Source organism: Acromyrmex echinatior, chromosome 10 (assembly GCF_024713525.1).
Source record: "Acromyrmex echinatior isolate Ae372 chromosome 10, ASM2471352v2, whole genome shotgun sequence".
Taxonomy (NCBI): domain Eukaryota; kingdom Metazoa; phylum Arthropoda; class Insecta; order Hymenoptera; family Formicidae; genus Acromyrmex; species Acromyrmex echinatior.
Window position 1 is genome coordinate 6998748 of NC_141861.1, and position 25528 is coordinate 7024275.

The 25528-nt window shown below is 34.2% G+C and overlaps 1 protein-coding gene across 2 annotated transcripts in view; it reads left to right on the forward strand.

Annotated features, from left to right (window-relative positions):
* stet (stem cell tumor) overlaps positions 1-25528 on the forward strand; it is a 429808-nt gene that overhangs the window by 395342 nt on the left and 8938 nt on the right. For both annotated transcript variants that reach the window (XM_011063469.2, XM_087410217.1), the window contains exons 8-9: positions 5451-5563; positions 22216-22371. In XM_011063469.2, coding sequence (XP_011061771.1) covers positions 5451-5563; positions 22216-22371 — 269 coding nt within the window. The remainder of the gene's footprint in view (positions 1-5450; positions 5564-22215; positions 22372-25528) is intronic.

Consider the following 25528-nt stretch of genomic DNA (forward strand, 5'->3'; position numbering starts at 1 on the left):
AACAACTAATATATTGAAGATGTAATTTTGATGGTTGCTCTCAGAAGCTGCATCGCAATAAACTAAACAAGATATCGTGATATTCCATAATCTTATCTATTTCATAACAACCTCCTCTTTTTCTGCAACAAACATCTTGTTAATGATATGATACTTAGGATTCCAAATAAAATAAAATTTATTCAAATATTTGAAAAATTATAATAATAAGGTATTTAATTTTACGTCGTAAAGATTCAATCTGTCAAACTTCTTTTACATTCGATCGCTTATAATTCAAGAACTATCAGCGTCACGACAAGTTGAGGAAAGATTGACGCCGAATTGGTCAAAGAATCTGTCGATAGAATTAAGATGGAGATTTCACCGAGACAAACTCACGAACTGCTGAGACATCACCGTCGATGGGATCGTCCACGCTTTCGTCTTTCGTGAGTAAGAAGTTTTCGGCGCGTAATTAACTACTAGCAAGTAGTTAGAGGCGCTGACGAAACCACTTGCTCCCGTGGAACATTAGAGTCAACTTGCTGGAGAACTTTATCTCTTCGTTCTCGCTTTGTATGAAGTTATCATCACCACCGTGTTCGATAATACAATACTTCTGATCTGCTTACATGATCTCGGTTTCCCGCGAATTATCGAATTGTTGAATTAAACATAAATGTTTGCTTATAGATGTGATGAGATAGACGTTATTTTAATATTTTATTGTCTGAAAGTGCTCCGTAATTATTACTTCAAATTTTCATTTCTTTCAAATGTCTTTTAAATTCATTTAATTCTTTTTTTATCTCTGTGAATATAAAGTTGATTTTTTTTTAGTGAAAAGTTTAAAAAATGCTTAATAAGAATTTAAACATCTAAATCTTGAGCCCTTAGATTCTCAGTATTATTATTCTATACAATTATTTTATATAATATTAATATAAAAATCTCTTTAAACAATTCAAAACAAACTGAAGGTTCAATATAGCCTCCAAACGATCAATAATTTATGTAATAATATTAATCACTTATGAACCACTTTACAAACATTTTTGTAGCAATCTTAAATGAACTTTGCTTAAAATTCTTACGATTTGAGGAAAGTTTTTTTTTATTTCGAATTAAATAAAAAGAACTTTAGATATTTAAATTGATCATTGTTTATCCTCAGAATACTATTCACTATTTTTGCGGTAAGCAATTTATCGTAGAGTAAATATCGATCGCATTGTGATTCATTGTAAGTACGCAATCGTCGAAATTGAAAGTTGGTTCTTCTCTCTTCCCGGACGACAGGACGAAAACGATGAAACGAATAGATATTCATCGTAGGAGACTGGTTACCGTCATTCGTCGAATGGAAATTCGGTCTTCGAACGACACTACCTCCGCCCCCGTCATGGACCAAAACAGATGGCTAAGGAAAAAGCTGAGCAGATAGGGGAATCATACCCACGTGAAAACCGAGAAATCCGTCGTAATTCGTCCGCCGTCGCAATGCCCGAGATTCATCTAATTGGTATCCAATTAACCGAAATTGGCGCAGTCAGTCTGAGAACCTTATCGTGACTCGAATGTCTTGAGGGCAGATTTTGCTGATTGCGAGAGAGGACGTGCCATTGTTCAATGGTAGACACGATTTTATCGGACACGTCGCTAGAGTATGCATATTGATTCCGTTGAAACATTAATTTATCCGATTAATACCATTCCTCTCACATGTAATGATGAAGCTAACAATTTATTTATTAAGTAAATGAATAATGTTTAAGTAGAAGCATTTACATGTATATTACTGTGAAGATATTTATATCGTTAATAAATATATAATTACAAAATTTATACTACACTGAAAGAAAAGATTGGCTGAATATAGCATAGCATTTTTAATTGGTTGCAGCAACCAATTTTTGATTGCGTTAGCCTATTTGTAATATCAGTATAGGATTTTGATATTGTAATTAATTGACGATGTTGCAGCCAATTAAAAATGCTATGCCATATTTTATCATTTAATTTGCTGTAGCAGCCAATCGTTTCTTTCAGTGTAGTAATAATCGTATAAAATTATTAACTATGGCGCTAATATGTGAATTCATACATTTTTTAATGGTACATTTTACAAAATTGATAATTGATCATACATTTTGTTCTATCAAGTTGACAATAAATTGTTAAAATTCAATAAATGAAATATCTGTGAGTCTCCGCGGTTATTGATGCGTAAATTGTGTACTTACTCATAATGTGATAAGATGCAATTCGTATAACTAATTAGAACGTATTTACTAAACGAAGTTAAAAACATTTCAACTCTAGACGCAGTGCGGAAGTCAAATAAAAACTTAGCAGTTCAAACTATTTTACTTGGATTTATTCTTGGAGTCACAAATATTACTATTTTGTTTATTTAAATTGTCAGAAGTTTCGAACTTTTCGAAGCATGTAAAGTAGAAATAAATATTTAGAGAGAACTTACGGTAACCCGTACGGAAAATTGAAAAAGACCATCGTGCAAAAGTCCAGTCGAAGTTCCATCGACGGATAGCATCAACGGCAAAGCCGAAAATTTATGAACCACCCTCCCACGTTCGCGACGCCTCCTTACGCGCGTTCCATTCCGATGATTGCATTCTGAAAACGTATCGACGCCTATACATCACGTCTGTCCCGACGCGGCGGCGATCTCCGGTTTTCCGCCCCCGCGATCGGGACATCGCCATTTACATTCGCGCGGCAACGAGGCGACAAGAAACCCGTTGGAATTCCGAGCATTGATTTAATTCTGACCTAATCACGATTGCCTCGCTTGTCCCTCTCCCTTACCCCTATGGACTTCGTTCCTTGGTAATGGCGACGACCACAAAGGCCCCAAGATCGTGGCATCCATTTCTGTCGATGAGACGACGCGCTTGCGAACGACGCTCGAGCGTTTCAACGATCGCATTCTTTCCGTTTGACCGCATTGCGACGGGGCACACGACGACTATTAGACTCGCACTCAATGCAAATTGGACGCTTCCTAGGCGCACGTCGTGGTTACGAGACTACGGTATACGCAGTCTAATTGCGGCCGACCGTGCCCTGATGCAAAGAGACCTCTACGGAATCGTGTCTTTCTCTCTTTTCAATTGAATCTTGTTCCACCAGGGAAAATTCAATGGCCGCAAGAAATTCACGTCACCGATTTAACGGAGACATGTTTAAATTAAGAGAGTATAACATGTTGAATTACAGCCTGAATAAAATGCTTGTTTTATCAATGTCCAATTTTTTTTAGCAAGCGTCTCTTTTCTTAATATAAAAAATTAAATAATCAATAACAATGCAGAAAATACATACAGAGAGTCTTCTGTATAAAATTAAAAATTAAGGAAGTTGTGATGTACAATAGTTTACAAGAACGTTATATAAGTAATTTATAAGAAATATCTATACTTTCTAAATTCTTTGGAATGGAGTCTCATTCTAAAGAGTGAAAATTGAGCTAGTTTTTAAAAAGAATGGCTCAATTTTCAATCTTTAATAATGAGATTTTACTCTTTAGAATGAGATTTTCGAGTTTTAGAGAGTAACTTGTTCTTTTTACGTAGGACTTTAAAAAATAAAAGAGTTTTTAAAGGAGAATGAAATATTTTTTAAAAAGAAATAATATGCTTTCTTATATTAAAATTAAATTCTTTATTATGATATTCTATAATCAAGTTCTATTGTATATATACAGTAGAATTATTTGTAAATGAAACAAATTAAGAAAACTAAATTAGTTTGTAAGAATATTTTATAAGTAATTTTGTGAGAAATGCGACTTATTTTTCAATTAAGATAAACAAACCTGGTTTCTCTTTTGTAGAACTCTTAAAAAAAAAATAAAATGCTTTTTATAAGAGCATGATAATATTTTTTAAGAAAAAATAACATGCTCTCTTAGATTACAATCAGGCTTTTTATTATGATATAATCAAGTTCTGTTGTATTACAGCAGAATTATTTGTACTATAATAAAAAAAATAAAGTGTAGCATTTGTCGTGGATGTTCTCACGACAACCTAGATCTCGCGACCGTATCAACTGAAATCGCTCTCCGAGATTTTCCACGCTCTCGAGCGTGCGACACGATAGATAAGAAGAACGATCATTCTTCGAGCTTAGAAAGTTTCTTCTCTTACTTCGAGATAATATTCATAATTGCTCTACAGTCTCTTTCCTTGCTGAGCTTTCTTTCGCCGATAGCCACGGCTGGTCGGCCAAATTATCCGAGGATCAGCGTCTCGATCGTATCAGCTTTCCTCTTATCATTCACGTTGCTATTGTACCAGCCGTTTCGCGGCCGAATTTGCCCGAAATCTCACTGGCTTTGGCTCTAATCTCGACCCAATGACACCGAGATACCTTGTGACGTAAACGTTTATTTCTCTCCTTTTATTTCGCGGTATTTTATGAAACTGCGAAACTCTACGCCATTTCCGGCAAGATTTATTGTTACCTCTCAGTCTGACATTGCATTCGCGCTCGCGAGATGTAATAATTAGTCGGCCGAAGTTTCGTGATAACGGCTGGGTGTCGGATTTTCGCTTCTGCGGCTCAGAAGTCGCTGATAAAACTTTGCTCCGACCGCGGCTCGTATCTCGCAATTATTTCACTCCGCGGCGCTCTCCGTAACCTTCCTCGGCGGCATTCTTGTCGAAACGATGCCTCGAGCGAATAAGGATATTGTTTGGCCGCTTTTCATTCCTTCCTTTACAATTCGAAGAGAAGCACAATTAACGTAATTCTCTTGGCCGCGCCGATAGCCACGAACCGTCTGATCGTACTCATTTTCGACTTTTCCCCCGGCGCTCTGGCCGGTTTCATCGTCGAGTCTTATCTACCGCGACGAGAGGAATATCGCTAACGAGATGTTCCTAATTAAAACTACAGCCGACTGCCCGCGGCGTTATAATTCACGATTAACGACAACCTCTCCTTTCTCGGATCTACATCGCGAACTTTCAAGATCTTCGGCGACTGAAGTTGTACCGACATGTTAATTTGGTTTTCTCGGTTAAACTTTGCGACGGTTACGTGAAAGAGAGAATTTCTTGTACCTAATTATTTTATAATATAGTGATCGCGATATCGACATAAATAATCTCAATACTTGGCATCAATATAATTGTTTTTTTTTTAATTTTAATTTATAATTTTGCAATTGTTATTAAATATGATGATTTTTATTTTTAACGACTCTCTGATTATTGCATTTATATTCGAAAAAAGATACTCTAATATGTATTCTAATATTTACTATAACGTTACTGCAATTGCTGCAATTAATTCTACATGAAGTATGTCATAGACATACTTCAAAGGTTGCTTGCATGCAAATTGAGCCATAATTGAATTAAATTCCTGGAGTACCTCGTGCTCCAACAGAACAATTGACATGCCTTAGTAATTTACCACGCGGTTACATTTTTTTTCAGGTGGCTTCACCTGCTGTTTAACCTGGGGGTACAGGTGGTCGTGGGACTTCCCTTAGAAATGGTTCATGGAAGCCTGAGGATCGCCGCGGTTTACATGGCCGGGGTTCTTGCCGGTGAGTAATGTCGTCTGCAATGTGAATTATGTTATGGTACATCTACGATTTATGCATCTATGTTAATGCTCGTTTAACCATCGTGTTTCGTCGTCCATCAAACAAACTTAAATCAAACAAAATTCTAACATGAAGTAATTATAAAGTTTTGCAAAACTGTTTAATATTTAATGTTTATTTATAAAATTTACTTTATTAAAAAAAAGTTATACAGACCTTATTATATATATTGTTTTCTGTGTAAATATATTTCATTGTTTAAATATTTATATTCTTTATGTAGTTATTATTGTACTTTTTAATGCAAAACATGCATTGAACAGATTTTATAATAGAACAAATGTATAGCTTTTATTATTTGTTTATTGTTTTTTAATCACATTCAGTTTATTTTTATTTTAGTTTATTGCTACTTCATGTACGACAATCAGTTGACAGTACAATTTATTTTCTTTTTAAATTTTTCTCTACCGGATGTGTTTTTGGAATTATAAATGTGTATATAAATACAAGTCGGATATATCACAAAACGCGAACACTATAACTGAAGTCCAAAACGTCCAAGATATACAGGGTCCTAATTATCCGAACATATGCTCCCTGCTATAACGAGGCGTTTTAATTAAAATTCGTTAATGTTAATATAATTACGTTGGCAGCTGGATAATGAAGCGCGCTTTTCATTCGTAATTTTGTGCATTTTCCAAATAATTATAGTAACTTGATCTCTCGAAATTTGTCGGTGACAAGTTGAATTTTTTACAATTTATCACATTAAATGAAAAAATTTTTACCTAATATTTTCCTTTGTCATATCTTGTTATACCAATTAAGAATTTTAATGGAAATATCGCTACTTTTACATTATCATATGGTCCTCTTTCTAACTAGTTTCTGTGCGAAACATTTTTGCATATTTATCGAGACAACAAAGACAACCGAGTAATTCCGGTAAATTGTTCCATCTCGTGTATATGTATGTACGAAATGTGTATACCCAGGGATACATGTGCGGGCAAACGTATTTGTATACATCTAATTGTCATTTGCATAAATTCGATTAGACACAGATCCCGAGTTATTAGCGGTCATGAAAGTAAAACGTGGCAAAATGGAGCGCATGAATAATTAACTCTAGCCGGACGGGGACAAAGAGGATTCAGGAATTAGATAGGGGCATGAAGGTATAGGAATTTCAAAGTAGTGCGACGATGTTACTATTAATAAATTAGCAAAAATGGGCGATGTGTACTTTTTCATACATTCACATTTATACATTAATTATAATACAGTATAAAATGCTAAGAAAATTGTACATTGCACAAATCGATATAAATGGTGTAAAGGTAGTCTTAAAAGATGAAACTTGCAAGTTGAGTCTCGCGATCACCGTATTTTCGAATTTGACGAGGTCGTTTACCCTTTAAAGTCCATCAGGGTGAATATCAATCAAATCATTGCACGAAATAAGATTCTATATAAGGATGAAGAAGCTGTGAGAGTACAGTTTTGCATAAAATATCACGATAAGATATTTTGAGATATCATCTTACGTCTGATTCCAATATCTCATTTTAGAAATTAAAATTAAAATTAACAATAAGAAGAGTATTGATATATGTCATTTTTTGTTATATTTAAATTGAGCTGATAAAACAATTTTATATATCGAATATTTTATTGAAACTTAAAAACTTAGCAGAAAATGATGATGAAATTAGATACGATCTTATATACTAAAAAATATTGCATAATCAATTCACTTTGTTTGACAAGTTCAATTTTTATACAACACTCATTCAGTGTCGCTATTGTTTCATTCTTTTCTATTTCTTGGTATGCATCCTTCTAACTTCATTCACTTTACACAATCACACTATTTTTATCATTTAAATAACTTTAATACATTTACATTTGCACTTACGCTATCACTATCACTATCAAGTGACATATTCCGTATGATTATATATATATACAATCGGATGAAAAGAAATACAAATTAGAGCTTCTATAATAAGAGTTTAATCAAAACAAAAAAAATGACGGATAGCTACATCTCTTTTTTTTTCTCTCACTTTTCAAAAGTGTACGAAGCTATCCAAACTATACATATACCGAATGGATTACAAGTAACAATCAATCAATAAATTAATCCGCTTTCAATAAACAGGACAGATTTTTATTATATGGTCTCTAATAGATTAAATTATTACGATGTTATCTATAATTTTATCAGATAATCGCGCGCGGATTGGCAAACACGCGGGATAAATACATATTCAATTCAACACTTCCGACACTTGTTCACACACGATATTTATCTTTGATAGATGGAAAGATGCGATTACGGAGTTTGAGTAATTCGAGAACAGCTCATCTTGATGTACATTTTTTGTACACTGAAAAAAGAATCTGGTTGCATTAAATTGGAATTTGGAATTATGGTGAAAATAAACAAATCAGAATTTCTAATCTTGAACCTATATAATTCTAATTGAAATATATAACCAGAATTATTGATGTGATTATATACTTCATTTTCAATCAGAAAATTTTTTTTAGTCAATAAACTTTTTGAGAAGAAATGATTAGTCAGTACGACGTAATAAAACACGAACGAAACTTGAGCATCGCTTTTAAGGTTTAAGTCTTTATATGGATAAAATACACATAAAACAAAAAAAAAATGAATTCTTTTCGAGCAAGCGAAGAACATTTTAAAATCAAATTTGCAACACAATAAAAGTGTATTGCAATCATAAATATGAGTAAAAAGAATAATTAAACGATATGCTGGAAGATGTAATAAATCATTTAAATTTAAATAAAATGTATAAGAGAGAAGTATGAAGACTGCAAAAATAAGATGGATGTTCCCTCGCCGGATTTTTCGCGCCGCTATGACAGAAACATCAAGCTCTTTTGAATGTTATCGACTGCCATCTCCACCTCTTCTTTGTCGTTTTCATATCTCGTGAAATTTCCCGATTGCGCATTTTCGACTGTCTTTGTCTAACCATTTTATCCTAGTTTTCCCGTTTTCGCACGTATCTTCGTCTCTATTCATCTAAAGTCAGCCACAAGAATGCGCCGCGGCGACAGCCCGTCTGGGCCCACCGCGACGAGATTACTTCGTATGCATCGCGGTTGCGACGATGTAATGCGATTGCAACGACACAAGTGCAATGGCATCAACATTCCCCGTTCCTTCTTTCTCTCATCGTGGTCACACTACCTTCACGCGCCTTGCACTGCTCGTTTTTCTTCCTCCGATCGAACGACTCTTTAACATTGATTGAATTCTGGCGACAGACATAATCGATTTATCTAAGACACTAAAAAATATTCTTTTTCCTGTAAAAGTGTAAAAAGGAATAACCAGATGCAATCTGTGATATCTTGGAACGATCTCAAATATCGCTACTTATTTAAATTAATTAAAAGTGATAATTCTGAAAAAAATGTTAAAAATTAATTCGTATTTATATCAATTTTTATTCAAAATTTGTTGCTAAAAGATTTTATAATATATATTATTGTAACATTTAGAATTGTTATTACAATTATTTCACGCTTTTAAATCAAAAATAATATTTTATTGTACTTTTATGTTATTTGAAATTCAAAATTCTCATTTTTATTCTCATTCAATCATTAATATATATATTATATAATCGGCCACTCGTATATTGCTGTGATCAATTAACAATAATTGTTATAAAATGGTAAAAGTATTTGCTACATTGCATATCAATCATTATTGCGCCATATTGCAGAAAAAGAAGAGAAAAAAATGGAACGTAATCATCGAACTAATAAAGCGCATAAATCAACGTTTTAAATTATGCGGTCAGTGCACTACATGAGTGTAAATTATCCTCACTGCGGCGTGAAATCAGGGGCAGCTTATAAATGCACTTCTCCGGGGGGTGGCACGGATTAATGTCGTTTACGACATCGTCGCGCTTATTGCTGGCTGTACTCCCTGTTCTCCCTATTGCTCGACCATTTCCACTTGAAATTTGGACGTTGGAGCGAATAACACTATGAGATAGCGATTTGTCGTCATATGAAAGTAGAATAAACAATGTCGCACAACGTATATATACATAAATTAATTGTATTCATAAAATAATGTATATATACCATATATATTAATTATTTTATAAAAACTTTATTTTCTGAGATTATGCTGAGAGTGAGACTAGATATCTAAACATTATCATTGGAAAAATAGTTTGATTGCATTAATTAGAATTCTAATTAAATACTAGTATAATTTTAGTTGAGATAATCAGAATTTTTATATTATTAATATGATTAAAATTATCTAGTTCGTCCATTTTCAAACAGAAATTTTTTTCAACGTAGAATTAGACATATATGATGTATCTCGAGATATTTAAGTATGAAAAAAATGTTTTCTATCTTAATCTTTAATTATTATGTGAAATAGTATGTGATTGTTTAGATATTTATGTATTTTAGTTAAAATTCTTTTACGTCGAATATCAAAAAGTCGTATTATATTCGAATAGCAATGAATATTTAGCTTTGTCGATTGACAATTTGTCAATGATACCTGAAAAGACTAAATTTGCAAACCACAAGCAAACAATATCAATTTGCCGAAGACGTTTATTCTTATTAATGTCTCATGCGATATATCGTACCACTAGCTTCTATAATGAACGTTTCACGTATACGATATATTTACAGTTTTTTTCTGGGGAATGGATACGGCTTCGTGTTAAAGCGCCGTCGTCATTATCATTATCATTATTGTCGTCCTCGTCGCCGTCGTCGCGGCGCTGTCGAGTCGATTGCGTGACATTAGCAATTATACGACGGTATTTGCATGTCGTACGACGCTCCTCGTCGTTCGTATGCACGACTGCGTGTGGCCAGTCCCCGTGCATTAACTAGACTCGAAGATAGCAGGCGACAACAACGACGATAGCGCAGAGTCTTCGACTCCGAGAGTCGATACTTTGGCTTTTTTTTTCTTTTCCTTTTTTCGCACGCCTTTAACTTTCCTTTCAGCACGAGATCGCGTTGTCTCGACTCGTTAGAGTCTCTATCCACTTATTTCTTTCGATCATCCCGGAAACAACGAGAGTTTGACCAAGGAAAACTTTAAATTGGGCAACGAAACGCTACGTGGCCAAGTTTATGAAGAAATCTCATTGAATTGTCGTTGTTGATATTAATTTTATTCTGAATATATTTTTTATATTATTATAAGTTTCTTGTTTTTGTTTTTTTTTCTTATATTTTTAAGTATGTGTATGTGTTTATACATATATACATATTTATATATTTTTATATATTTATATATTTATATATGTTTAAATATATTTACATATATATATTAGGTGTTGGAATTAATTCGTAGCGTTTTACAAGTGATGGGAAGTACTTTCATTAATGTATTTTTTAATGCTCATGTGAAATAAATAACATTCTTTCATTAAAAACGCTACGAATTAATTCCAACACCTAATATATATACATATATATATATATATATATATATACGTATATATACAATCTATAGGGCTGTTCTTTTTAGCTGAATTTTTTTTTCTGAAGAGAAAAGGAAAAATGATGAACCGATGCAAAAGTTCAGCTAAAAAGAACATGCCTTATATATCTTTCTTGTTTTTTTTTTTCAAAATGAACAAAACTTCACAGTTAATTTTGTCGATATCGGCGATTTCGATTATCCCATTTCGAGAACGCAATAGTTTCCCAAAGTTCGCGTCACGCTAATTCGCGAAAGAGTACAATGGTCAGTTTCATCGGAAATAAAAAAAGGAAGAGGATACAAGGGGGTAGCGGCAGTAAAAGCCGTTTACACTACATTTTAATCGCGAGAAATCCGAACGCGCTTTGTACAGCCATTGATGTATAGTTCCGCTTTTCTTGCTCACCACCTTCTCGTGTATGCGTGCAAATATATTTGTGTGCGCGTGTGCGTGTGACATGTATATTTGGATGCATGTATGTATGCACCACTGTGTGTTTTTCTCCACCCCTCCGTCCGTTTTAATATTTTCAGCGCAAAAACCCCGGCGGACATGGCCTACCGCCATTGCGTCAAAGGGATATTAAAACAACGGAACGAAATGCGGGATGTACAAAATGTTGATATTGAACGAACTCCTCTCTTTCGATCCAAAATTTTGCGTGTCGATGATCGCGCTCAGGATGCCGAAAGTTTCGCAAAAATGCGCGCGCGTGAGAGAAAGAGAGAGAGAGAGAAAGAGTGAGTTGGGTGCGAATAGTGAGCGCGCTGGAAATTCAGCATTTTTTTTTAAACCACCACTCTTGACGAGATTGAATGCTCGCAACATGAATTTTTTATTTTTGAGAACCGGGTGCGGTTATCGTGGTGGATATAACTCCATGGAGACGTTAATCGCGTTGGATTCGAATAAATGATTTCGAGAAGCAACCTACTGCATTAAAATGAAAATTATAATTATGTTCAATAATTTAATATAAGAAAACCTAAATGAGCTTTGACATAAAAAGAGATTATAAATGCTACATTTTTAAATTTATTTTGTTAAAAATGCTATATGTATTAAAGTCAATAATATTATAAAGGATTGGTAATATGACGTAATCACTTTTTCATTCAATATTAAAATGTTATTACACTTATATTACATACATTTCCCAATGGCTCTGCAATAAATCCAGCTCTCGATGATATTACCGAATGTTTCGTATAGTTATATCATATATACTAAAAAATATTCGACAAAATAACGAATATTAAGAAAATTTTCGGGCGATTATTTTTTTTACTATTATGCAATTAAAGATTTAAGATTTATAATGCATATAAATAATTTTAATACAATTGATCGCATAAGAAAATTTAATAATTTGGTAATTTACATCTAATATTTAATACATATTGCACTCTTTTTAATGATTGCGTAATAAATCTCGCGTCCATCCCGGCGATATACATATTTCATTAGCGATACAATTATACACCGTGACTGCGTAATCACACACGAACATGATGGTATCGTACCCTTATTTAAAAAGTGACATAACTCAGAAAATGTAATTTTCGAATTATCATGAGAGAATGAGATGAATAAAGTAGATACATATAAAAATTACTTTATTTATCAATCATCAAAAGTAAATTAATTCTACAGTCTGTTCGCCAGTCTGTTAGTAGTTTCGTTGTTCTTAAAGTTTTCAAAAAGATCACAATATCTACAAGAGTTACACATTTTGAGTTGTGTTGTTTTTATAAATAAAAAGATCTTCTGTAGAATTAACATTATTTAGACTTAAAACAATTTTGGTGATCGAAGTTTGAAAAAGAGATTATTTTATTTTTAATTTAGTCATTTTAGTTGATCAAGATGAACACATACTGTTGATGATATTTCAAGTTATATCATTTTTTATTAATTACTTTGAATTTATTATAATTTTACAGGATATATTATAATTAGAACTCAAAAAGGTTTTTTAAAGATTGTGAAACAAAGATGATAAAATGACAAAAATGATAAAAATAGTTTTTCTTTTCTGAAAAATTTAATTTTTTTAATTGTGTCACTTTTGATGTAAGGGAATAACGTGTTTTCTCTATCGAATGATGCAATGCTAACCAAATGTTTAATAATCACTCAAGGCTGAAGAATTTTGCCGACGTGAATGAACGGATCACTATAAAAAGGAAAAAGAATTGTCTCGTCAATGTCGATCCTCTCATATTCCATCGTTGCATGAGAATCTCGCTGCCATAAATATTGCGGCCGTAACCATAAAATTCCGACGGCTTTTTGTTCTTTTTTTTGCCATGCCTGGAACGTACTTCACACGTATGTATTTTATGCATCGGGTTACGTAAAAACGGTGACGCCCATATGCGCTGCGCATCGCTCGCATGTATACGCACGAGGCATACACACCATGTTGTTTCTAAGTGGACATGATATTCATAGTGCATCACTTGTGGAAGTTCAATGCAGCAAATGACATTATTGCATCGACGAAAATAGCGATGGCATCGATGTGGAATCGAATTAAGGTTTAAATCTTTTAATTTTTTTTTTCTTTTTATTTATTTTATTTCAAGATATCTTGATTTAAACAAAAAAAGGACAAGAAATGTAAATTAATTAATAATTTTATAATTGGCTAAACGAAAAAATGGTGTTAGCCAAGACTTAGCGGATGGTCATAATCAAGATATATGATTTTGCACTATTCTTTGTAATGAAAATTTTGATATAGCCACTCATGAGCCTTATAGAATTTAGATTATACTCATTGCGTGATATAAAAATTTTATATTTAAGTTACTTAATAAAATATTGTAAATTTTTAACAATGACATTAATTATGATGTAATCTCTTAATTAATGTGTCAATAATTTGCACACTGTGTTGTTGAAACGTTCTATTTTTAATGATATCATATCTTTTTGATTTTATATATTAAAGTGAAACCTATTGTTTTAAAATATAGCTTGTTTTTTAGCCTTGTAAATTAATTGGATAAAATTAATATACATGACAAAAAATTTTAGCGACAAAGAAATTTAGATGTTTCTTAAATTATTACTCGGCAAGCTAATATTATTTGTCATTATTTTTACATCAAAATGGCTTTATAATGATTTAATAAATACAAAATTTTGTACGGAAAAAGTGATTTTGTTGAAGTATCTCAACATTTAAATACAGATCTGAAAATAATTTTATTGGCCCATCAAAATATTTGTACAGAAAACTCGAGTATGATGAGCAATGATGCAAAAAATTTTGATAGTCTAGCAATCAGCTTCTACATATCTATTTTGATGGCCTAACAAAATTTATTTTCAGATCTATTAATCTGTATCTAACTAAATTTTTAAATACCTCAGCAAAACTATTCTTCTTTCCTTATGGCCAAACTTTTTTATCACACTGTATAATATAGTTGATTAGTGTTGCAAATAGTTTACTACTTTATTGTAATTTTCAAATTCTATATAATACAATCAATATAGAATAAATTCGAGTGAACTTCTTTATTCGATAGTACTGAATGTGTTTTTCGGTTTGGGGTCCATCGCTACCGATTTCCCCTGAGTCGTTCAACTCTCGGACGCCCGTCATGCTTGGTTTATACGGGGCTTAGAATTTCGTATCGCACAGGACCAGTAGCGGACGCGTAACGGGAATAGGAAAAAGGAGAAGATCTCGTATTTTGTCCCTGTCCTCTCTCTCCATCGCCTTCCATTCCCACAGCCTCTCTCGCTCGAGAGCTCTTTACGAATGCAACAGCGCACTTGCATTCGCGCCTAACAGTACGCTCGATTTTCCACCTCCCTCTTTCTCCCGTCGCATCCTCTCGCACGATAATCGCCTTTGTTCCTGGGGGAGGGGGGACGAGAGTTGTTCGTGAATGTCCTTTCTTCGTTAACAATTGCGGATTAAATTGGTGGATATCTAATTGGCGCCTGATTGACGTCGCTAATACCATTCCATATTGCGGTTTATAGCGAAAACCCACTATTGTTTCGCTTATAAGTGACAAGCAACAGCGATTGCAAGTCTTTTGCACCAATAACGAATGTACGATTTTGACTGCAAACTCGATAGACGTGCCATTAAATAATCGTGTCCATGTAAATTTCGTTTATTTTATACTATTTACTGTTGCTTTTTATCTCTTTAAAACAGATGATGCTGATGATTATATAATTAATAAAAAATAATGGATATAATATTTCATTTTTGCACACATATATTAAAAATGTTTGATTCTAAGTTAATTAGATTTAATAATGTAAAAGAGATCATTTTCTTCTAAGAATATTCTCTAATTTTTTAAGATTTCGTGCATAATGCGCCCATTAAGAAATGAAACTGATTTTTTTCTTCTTATGTTAGCAACCCTATAGGCTGTTACTGATCATGTTTGACTTTATTTTTTTCTCTGCTTTATTTCTAGTTGGCATGGTTTTGCCAACGTTGTTTCAGTCTGGAGTAGCTTAAAGTGTTAAAATTTGTGTTGCTGCTAACAAAAATGGAATATTGCATCGCTTAATGTTACAGTGATCTTTTTTATGTGAAATTTCGCAATAATTTTACGATAAAGAAAGCTTGATGAAGCTTTCTGTACATTCCTATTATCATCAAATTTTATTGAAATCGCATAATATCGTGTAATGATATGTTATTGTAAACTTTATTTCGCAACGTACGCAAAGTTTCAGCAAAATTTTTTTATCACCGAGATATTTTATACAAAAAAGATAGCTATAATATTACATGATATTATACGATTCTATTTTTGTTATAAATAATACAAATACACCTTAGAGCACTTTAAACTTCTATTCCAGACTGAAACAACGTAGAGCCGTGCCAGTTGGAGTTGAAATAGGAAAAGAATCAAAATCAGACACGATAATAGATTGCAGAATTGCTAGTATATGAAAAAAATCAGTCTCATTATTTAATGGGTACATGATGTATTTCCTTAATTTTTTTCATTTCCGTTGACTATATTAAAATAATCAAAATTGTATATCAGTAGACATATATTAATTGTCGACGATACAAAATGTCGGGTCTGTTAATAATACTGACTGTAATAAGAAAATATAGAGACGACTTTGCTCCTCGCTCGCACCATATTTGTGATTAAAATACGAAGGAAACGGAGAGGAATTTGTGGAAATGCGTGCACGGAACCTCGACGCGAAATAAAATGCTTCGCTTCGTAGCGGGGTAGAAGAGACAGGTGGGAAAATAGAACGAGCATTTTAGAATGCGCGCGTGCTAGGCACGTCGATGCATTCGTAAAGAGCCCCTCCTGGAGGCGAAAAACGGATGAGACGGCTAGAACGAAATTGCTGGAAAACAACGAGCCCCGAAGGTTTTTCTTTTGCTGCGCAGAGAGAACCGCTCGATACGCTCTCGCGGCGTTAAAAAATTAGTAGTTAACCACTTAAGCGAAACGCCGACGTGAGCCACGGATACAGGCGTGTGCTCCATATCATTGCATTTTTGCACGTTCCTTCCTTTTTATACGAACGTTCCTTTTTATTTATTCCACATGTTCTGGAGCGTTACGTTCTGACAAGTGAATTTCTACGATTTTGCATGCGAATTATTAATCATCAACTGGGTGCTAAGTAAATTAGGAATTTTTTATTATTCTTATTAGCATAATGTTGAAGGAAATTTTTTTGTGATTAGAAACGCGTTCTGTTACATTATATAGTTACATAAAAAATTTATGTTAAAACATTAAAATATTTTTATATATAAAAATTCAAAATATTAAGCTTTTCTAAACAAATCTTTTAATCATTTATCAATCAAATTATCAATATAGTTTGTTATCGGTGTATATTCAAAATTTTCTTAGAATTGGAAAACGACAGGAGTTTTATGAGTGTCCGACACTTTTCATATCGTTTTTGCTATTGGACGCTTCCTCCGTGCTGGTTTCGTTGCACCTGTTGCACGTCGCACCGTTTGGTTCCAACAGACTTCGTTATTGGTGTCAACGAGTCGTTAATCGATGATATTCTGTACACTGAAAAATATGTGCGACACCTTATCGCGTGTTAAATCTTATCGCGGCTGATTGATAGAATTGATTATTTTTCAAGTAAATTAGTTAGGTTTCCAGAGTATTTCTCTCTCTCTCTCTCTCTCTCTCTCTCCCCCCCCCCCTCGTTTAGGTTCTCGTAACGTTGAAAACTTGTCGCAAAAACTGTAAAGAAATTGGACTGTCTTATTGAAGTTGCAAGATACAATTCTATTTCAGACATGAAATAGAATGTCAACAATAAATTCCCCGATATATTCATACCTGGACGAAGTTAGCGATATTCATTGTTGGACAGGCTGATTGCAGCGAGCTGTGGAGTGGTAGATACACGGATAGAGCGACACGCTGTAATCATAAGAGTAGGTCGCGAAGACATTAACTCGCGCTGGTGCTTCGTGTTGGCAGACCGCGTCGACCCACTTCCCTTCCTTTCATGCTTTCTTCCTTAAGGCAAAGCCGAAGACACTAACGAAGGCTCGGATGAATTTCATAACCTACGAGAAGTCCGCAATGACTCTATTACGCTTCGCAGCTTTTCATTTTTTTCCTTTTTCGCTTTCTTTTAGTCCTCGCGCTCGTCCTCGCGCTAGGTCTAATTTTCACAACGCGCTTTGCTGCTACCTTATTTTTATCTTTTTCTTCTTTCTTATATCTGCATGCATTCTTTCTTATATATACACGCATACGTTTCCTATACAGTTGCTAGAAAGCAGAATCCTTGTTACATCCTTTTACGTGCTTACTTTTTTTTTATATAGATGCCTTGGCGATAGAAAGTACATAATTAATTCCACGAACGTTCGTTGCAATTACGAAGCTAATTTAATCGTGAATATGATACCGTTTATTTGAAGAAAACGTAGCAAGCGGAAAACTAAAATGTAGTTAAATCTGTTAATTATTATATCTGCAATTCTCTCAAAAACGATGAAAAAAATTTGTTTACATAAATATTATTTCAATAAAATCATATTCAGAGAGCAGCATAAAATTTATCAAAGTAAAATTAGAAAAACTGATGAGAAGAAAATTCCAATAATGGATAGTTAAATATTTCAATTTTAAAAATCTATAACAGAGAGTGCTTACTAGTGATAATAATTAAATGCTAAAGTGAGTCAATCAGCAAAGTATCGATTTGTTAATTTCGAGCGTCGAATAAACTATTCCTGCTATGGCTCGTTTCCTAGTCTCGGTTAGGTAAATGACGGTAAACCGTAAATACTCGCAGCATCGTCTAAGTTGGACCAAGGAGAGCGGATGAGGGGAATCAGCAGCCTCTTGAGCTAGTATCCGTTAACTCGAGTCAATTACTACAACAGAGATCCATGGTTCGTCGTGCACAGGAGTAAAGTGATCTCTCGGCATGCTTCAACTTTCAATTAACTACTATGGCACGATAACAAACAGACGGGCGATGACAGCTGAGACCTTAAATTTTCTCTTTTATAATCGTATTACCGCTTTTACAGCTCAGCGACATTATTGCATTATATTAAGTTACAAACATCGTGCATGGCGATAAATCACTTCTTCTTCATCCAGTGTGATTTGGAATTGTTGATATAACAAATATTAGTTATAGTTTATCAATATAATTAGAATTACGTTTTTATGTCAGATAGTCAGATTTCTTGATATCTATCGCGTAAAGTTTTTATCGGTTTTGATTGTTTTTGTTTCCAGGATAGATGCAATTGCATCATTGTGGCATTGGTGGCATTGGTTAATATCGGTGCCTGTTGTACATCGAATAAACTAGTAGTTATATTATGAACCATCTAATTCCATGCGTCTCGAATAATTGCTCTCTTGTTCCGATTGGATGTGACTCGATCATTTATTAAGCGGACGCTAATAATTCATTGCTGGTAATTCGGAGCGTTCGCAAACTCGCACGAATTGATGTTTGCATCCTTAATGCATTTCCACGTCGCTCCGGTGCACACCGGCTTAGACGCGATTTGCGCTTTGCGGAAACTCCGTGTAGGTAGTTTACGAAACAGGGGCGCTTCGCATGGCTCCCCCGTGAAGGCTGCTGTTGCTCGATGTAGGTCGCGCGTTAATGACCAGTGCGTAGCGACGAATTCAATTGAATCGTCGGTTTCGCAAGAAACGAGGATGTCACGCGTGCGAAGTTTCGCACAATGCGTATGACACAATCTTACGTTTTATTCGCAGGTCTATAATTTTAAAAAATTCACTTCCTGGAAGAGAACGGTCTACCTCTGAAATTAAATAAAAACAATGACTTCTGGCAATTCAAATAACAAAACGGAAAAGGATAGATAATTTCCATCTGAAATTACCTGGAGAATATATGTTTACCTGCTCTCCCTTTCTCCCTTTTTCCCTGCAGCTTTAATCAGAAATTAAATTCTTTAATTTTTCATGCGTTTATAATTCAGGAATTTTTAATCCTTCGACATGTTTATCAGAGAAGAATGTACTGCAGTTTACGGAAAGAATTCGTAGCTAAAACAGAACGCGGGACAGAACATCTCATATATCAACGGCGGCGGATTAGGAATGGCGGCCTTAATAAATCGGAGCAATCTCGTCAAAATGGACATGGCACGACGTATTGTCCGAACCGGCACTCGTAATTTAGGACAGATCAAAGGTGGGTCGGATGGTTAAGGTTCGCAGAGACGATCGGTCAGCAGGTCCCCAGGTGTCAGGTGGTACCCGGCCTCTCCAGATGCGAATCACCAGCACCCGGCCAGTCGCCACCATTTCCACATAGGAAGCGACTAATGTCCTCGCTCATTTCCCACGATATATAGGCGAGTGCCGCATCGATTCTCGAAGCACCATCCGCCTGCCCGACGCGATATTAATGTTTAACTAGCGCAATCGTGTGTCTGATACATTACCGTTGCTCCCGGGGTTGAAATTGTTGCGCGCTGCGCTACACGCCCTTTCCATGGTGGTACACGTTACGCGAGTACGAAACATGCGAATTGCAGAATTTGTCGAAATTGTTGCGCTACTGCTGTTATTGCAATACTATCGTGCGTCGAGTTGTCTTCTATTGTTGGCTCAGTGCGTAATTGGAATACTATGTTGTCCGACATTTTCAGATATTTGCGAATTTTCAAATTTACATGACACAATTTTTATATTATAATTTTAATGAAGATTACATAATAAAAAAAATGTATTTTTTCGTATGTACATGGAAAGGACAGTTTTTACTGAAGTATCTAAAAATTTAGCTACACTGTGTTAAATTCATAATATCAAATATTTTTTTATCTAATTTGAACTATTTTTTATCATTTATGTAAGTCACCACTGTTCTTACCTGATACGTTGTATATATATCCGATATATCTTGATTAACAACCAAGTTAAATAATTTAAATTAAATAATTTAACTCAAAAAATTGTATTAAATTTTATTCAAATTTAGTTTATTATCAAGTTACCTAACATATATATGTTAATTGGACGATGTTTACTTTAAAACTAAAACCATAGAAATTGATTGATTACATTTTAACACAGACGGAAGTTAAAAATAACAAAATTCTTTAATTTAAGGAATTTAGTTATCATTGCTTTTTTGATATCTAACAGTGTAGATACAGATCTGAGAATAATTTTGTTGGTTTATCAAAATAATTGCGTAGGAATTTCAAGCATGATGAGCAATGTTGCAAAAAATTTTAATTTTCTAGCAACAGTTTGAACAACCTTCTACATAATTATTTTGATAATCCAACAAAATTATTTTCAGATTCTGTATCTAGCTAAATTTTTAGTTTTAATATTCTAAGTTTTAATATTCTAGCAAAGTCATTTCGTTCATATAATCATATACCTAGAAATATATGTTATATATTGATTGGATTCTCATATGCCTGATGTTATATCGATTACTTTTTATTATCACGAGTCTTTAACGTGTTGCAACAAACGTTATTTCCTATAGCCGTGGGCAGTCTGTCAAATTATGGGTTAGGTACTTGAAGACAGGCTCCTAATTCCGTCTCTAATAATCAGGGCTAGTTATAAATGCCCGGAAGCGCTTTGTACTGTCAACCTTGCGAATCGACCAAATGGCGAGTACGTTATAGGGACAGGCGTCCACCGTGAATGTAAATATTTGCGATAATACAAATTATATTGTACCTATATATTAAAGAGAAAATAGAGATTTGTGATTTTATATGCACATTAAACGTTTCTGGCATTTCAAATATTGCGAAATATTTAAGAGAGATTTTGTTTTTTTAAATTCAATTATATTAAAAGAGAAGAAAAGGAAACTTTATTGAAATCTGTATAAACCTCATATACTATTATATAATATATACTGTATTGCAATTCCTACGGTACTCGGTTTCCGACGAGCTTTTTCCACATTACTCGTGAAGCAACAGATGTTTCCGAACAAACTAGAGGAAGAATGATGACAAGGACAAAGAGGGAGAAAGAGAAAGAGAGAGTTTTTCGTTAAACTGGAGCGCCGCACCAGTGCGAACTTTCGAGTTGTTGAGAGCGAATATTATTCTTATTTTATTCGCTGAAGGCGGCGAAAGCGGAAAATTCTGTCTGTACTTTGCGGTTCGAAAACGAGTTTTCTCAGTTCGACAAATAATGACCGAAACTCTCAAAATTCGAGAAGCCCGGGAAGCTCTCAGTTTCATGAGAACGTTCCATTTTTCTCTAAAATTACGTTGATTACATAATTCCACATATTTGCGAAGTGGAGAGTAGATGGAACAATATAGTGATGTATGTAAAAAATATAATTTTTACTGCTCCATGACTCTTCAAATTAAATATATTTCACTCTACTATAAGTGGAAAGTAATCTAGTTACAGAAAGGAAACTTTAATTTACGGTTTTTCAAACTGGAATACTTTTACGTGATATTTCAACAAATTAGCGATACTGGTTGTCAGATTCTACAATTAATCATTATTATTGTTGGCGTTTAGAAAAATGGGAAAATGCGCTAAATCGTTGATCCGAAAAAAACAAAATGAAAACGTTTGGAGCAGTAATTAAGAAGTTATTAAGAAGTTATATTTGTTGTGGTTTCAGGTTCGCTGGGCACGTCGGTATTCGACACGGACGTGTATCTCGTCGGAGCGAGCGGAGGCGTTTATGCTCTTCTAGCGGCGCATCTAGCCAACGTCCTTCTCAACTACAACAATATGGAGTTTGGGATAGTTCGGCTCATCGGCATCTTCGTCATCGGTAAGTGGACCCTACTTCCTCGATCGTCGGCCCGCAACCACCAGAGCCAATCCTATCTACCTTCGACCTGCCAGCTCGATATCTCCGATCGAACTGCTTTCGAGAGCGTTCACGATTGACCAATGGCGCAAACGGTAGTAGATATTGATCATGTCTGTTCCTTGCTAACGGTTAAACATTACAGAGAAATTATCAGAAGTTAAATAAATTATTACAATATAGGGTAAGATGATACAATTTCGAACGAAATAAAAAATTAAATCCAATTTTTGAAATTTAAGTTTGAGTTTTTCCTACCCTTCAATATTCTTCATACGATAAGAAGGAATCAAAATTGAATCTCGAAAATTGGATTCAAATTTTGTTTTGTCCAGAATTGTATAATACCATGTTCGAAATTGTGTGTACCATCTTACTCTATGAATTATTACTTGACAAGTACTGTTACAAATATTACAAATTCACGATGTAATAAAGAATTAATCCTCACTATGGAAAATGACTTTTATAAAATTATAACGTATTTGTGATGTAAATAAAAGAGGATTAATTTTATGAAAAATTTAAGAGAAATAATTAAAAGCTGAGAGGAATAGTTTCTGAACGATACCTCATCTTTCCATTAGTCTCTTTACAAAGTAGTGAAGACTTTCAGAGTCGCGAATTTACAGACACGTTCTTAAAGATTAAAATGAAGTATCTCGGACCTCCGAATACAATACAATCTCAGAACTCGGCGCCTATGGCGGCGTAGTGTAATAATAGCGCGATATTGGCAAAGACGTAGACTCTAGGATCGAGGACCTGTATAGCACGTAATCTGACCGCCACTGTACGTGCACATTATCTGGTTCTAGTGGCCCTAGAGTCGCCTCAAATTCACCTCGACGGAGCCTCTCGAGTCTTCAATAACCTTGTTTAAGGGGTTGATTACCGTCAACGCAGATTCGGATATCCGCCGTCGGTTTCTCCCTCTCTGTCTCTCATTTTCCCCTACTCGCACCATTCCCAATATAGCCGCATAGTTTCTATCCGCGGGTGGTAACAGCCCGGACCTGTTCCGATCTACGCGCTTCGACTTGGATTACATCGTAATCCCAGCGCGAAAGCTTGACGGGCGAAGTAGAGCTTGATCGATAAACGCGCTCTCTCACGATGTGGAAGCGGGTCATCCGTTCAGCCGCGAATGCAAATGACGCTCTCGCAGGAGTCTGCGACGTGGCGAGGTGTCTCCTGTCTCCTATAACATCTTAAGATGCGAAGAAAGTGCGCCACTATCAACTGCAATCAGAACTCTGTGATGGAATGAGAGAGAGAGAGAGAGAGAGAGAGAGAGATTTGAATTTTCATATCTTAGAACATTTCCAAATGTTGACAATTCCGTTTATTTAGGGTAACAGATTTGGAAATGGGATTAATTATATATTAGATTTATTAAATCTAATAGTGATATCGAATTTATCGATTTAGATATCGTTTTAATATTCTTTTCGCGATTCACTTTTATTTACTATCATCTAGTCGTTCGATTTCCTCTACTCGCGCTTCGTTTCGATATACTTTTCCTGAAATTTCAATTTCCGCTTTTTTCCCCCGTGATAAGAGCTGAAAAGCGCAAGGGAAGGAAGAGCCATGAAAGCCGTCGCTATTTTGAAGTTTTAATTAAAAGATAGGTGTGCTCGCCGCGAAGAATTTTCACCGACGTGGAGATTGTTTACCACGAGAAGAAGGTAGCTATTCCGTCAATTTTTGAAACGAGCACGATGTCGACACTCGTGTTTATTGAGTCATCAAGCTCGCACCTGAGTAAGCCTGGTTGAAAATTAAAGAAGAGATGCTGGTATTCAAAGTTGATGGAACAATAGCGGGTTGGAATTCATCTCGATGAAAAAAGGAGAGAAAGTTGGAAGGAATTAAATAAATTTTCACGACGAGGAAATTGCAATTTTAATTATATACGTAAATGTAATTTAGATGGAGGTGGCATATAATTATTAAGCGAAGTCTACGGAATAATCGTATATCGATCATGATTAATTTTAATATTGAAACGGATGAGGTCTACAAATTACTAAAAGTGCTTCAGATATAATAATGTATAACCCAATATTAACTAGCTAATATTAACTAAGCTTTCATCTAATAATTCTATCAAAATTGGATTATATAAGCTGAAACGGAAGATAGCATAGAATTGGTATAGAAATGAAGGATATCGCTTATGATAAAAAAGATACGATATCATATTATAGCATATTATATAATATACTTATAGATATAATGATGATTGCAGTCGAGAAAATAATTAAGTTAGAATAGCGGATGGAAAAGCTTGGAGAGAGTCCAGTTTTTGTTACTTCAAGAGTTGTATAACTCAATCTTAATATCCAAGTTAAACGACGGCAACAACGATATAAAGAGATCGCGTTTGAAAACAGAGAAAGAAAACAGTATAAAGGATGTACATCAGAATTCGTATACTTCCTCAAAGTTTTAAATGTTTCGATAAGTTTAAAGTTCATATCTTGTTAACGAAAATTTTAAACTCAATTGTAGAATTACTAAATGTCGAAAATGAAATATCTCTTATGAAAGGATAATAAAATATTTTTTTCTTTATATCTAAATTATATTAATTTAATTTTCACGTAAATTAGTTTAGAACTTAATTATTAGTTATTTTTCAAGTTTTTTTTTATAGTTTTGGTATACAATATATAATTATAAAAATTTTAAAGGACACTATAACTTTATTAAAATAGAAATCTCTTAGAAATGTAAGACCTTATGAATTACTCATATTTAAGAGAATCTTTAAAAGAAATGTAATAATTTGCATTTATTAAGGAAATAAAAAAATTTCCTAAAGAATGTAGATTCGTAGAAGATGAGAATACTTAATGGATTGCGAAACTAAAGACGAAAATCTGTACACTACATTAACTAAGAAGTAAATTATTTACGAATACAACAAACTTACATAATCATCGACAATGAGCGCAAACATAGAAAAAAAGCCGCTACAGGAAGGAAGCTGCAGGAAAGTTCTTCTCTCGACGACACTTCGAGAGCTTCTCAAAGCTTACCGTCGACTCTTCGTGGCATCCTTACTTTTTTGCTCTACTCTCTTTCGCTCTACTCTTCTTTCTTATTTCTC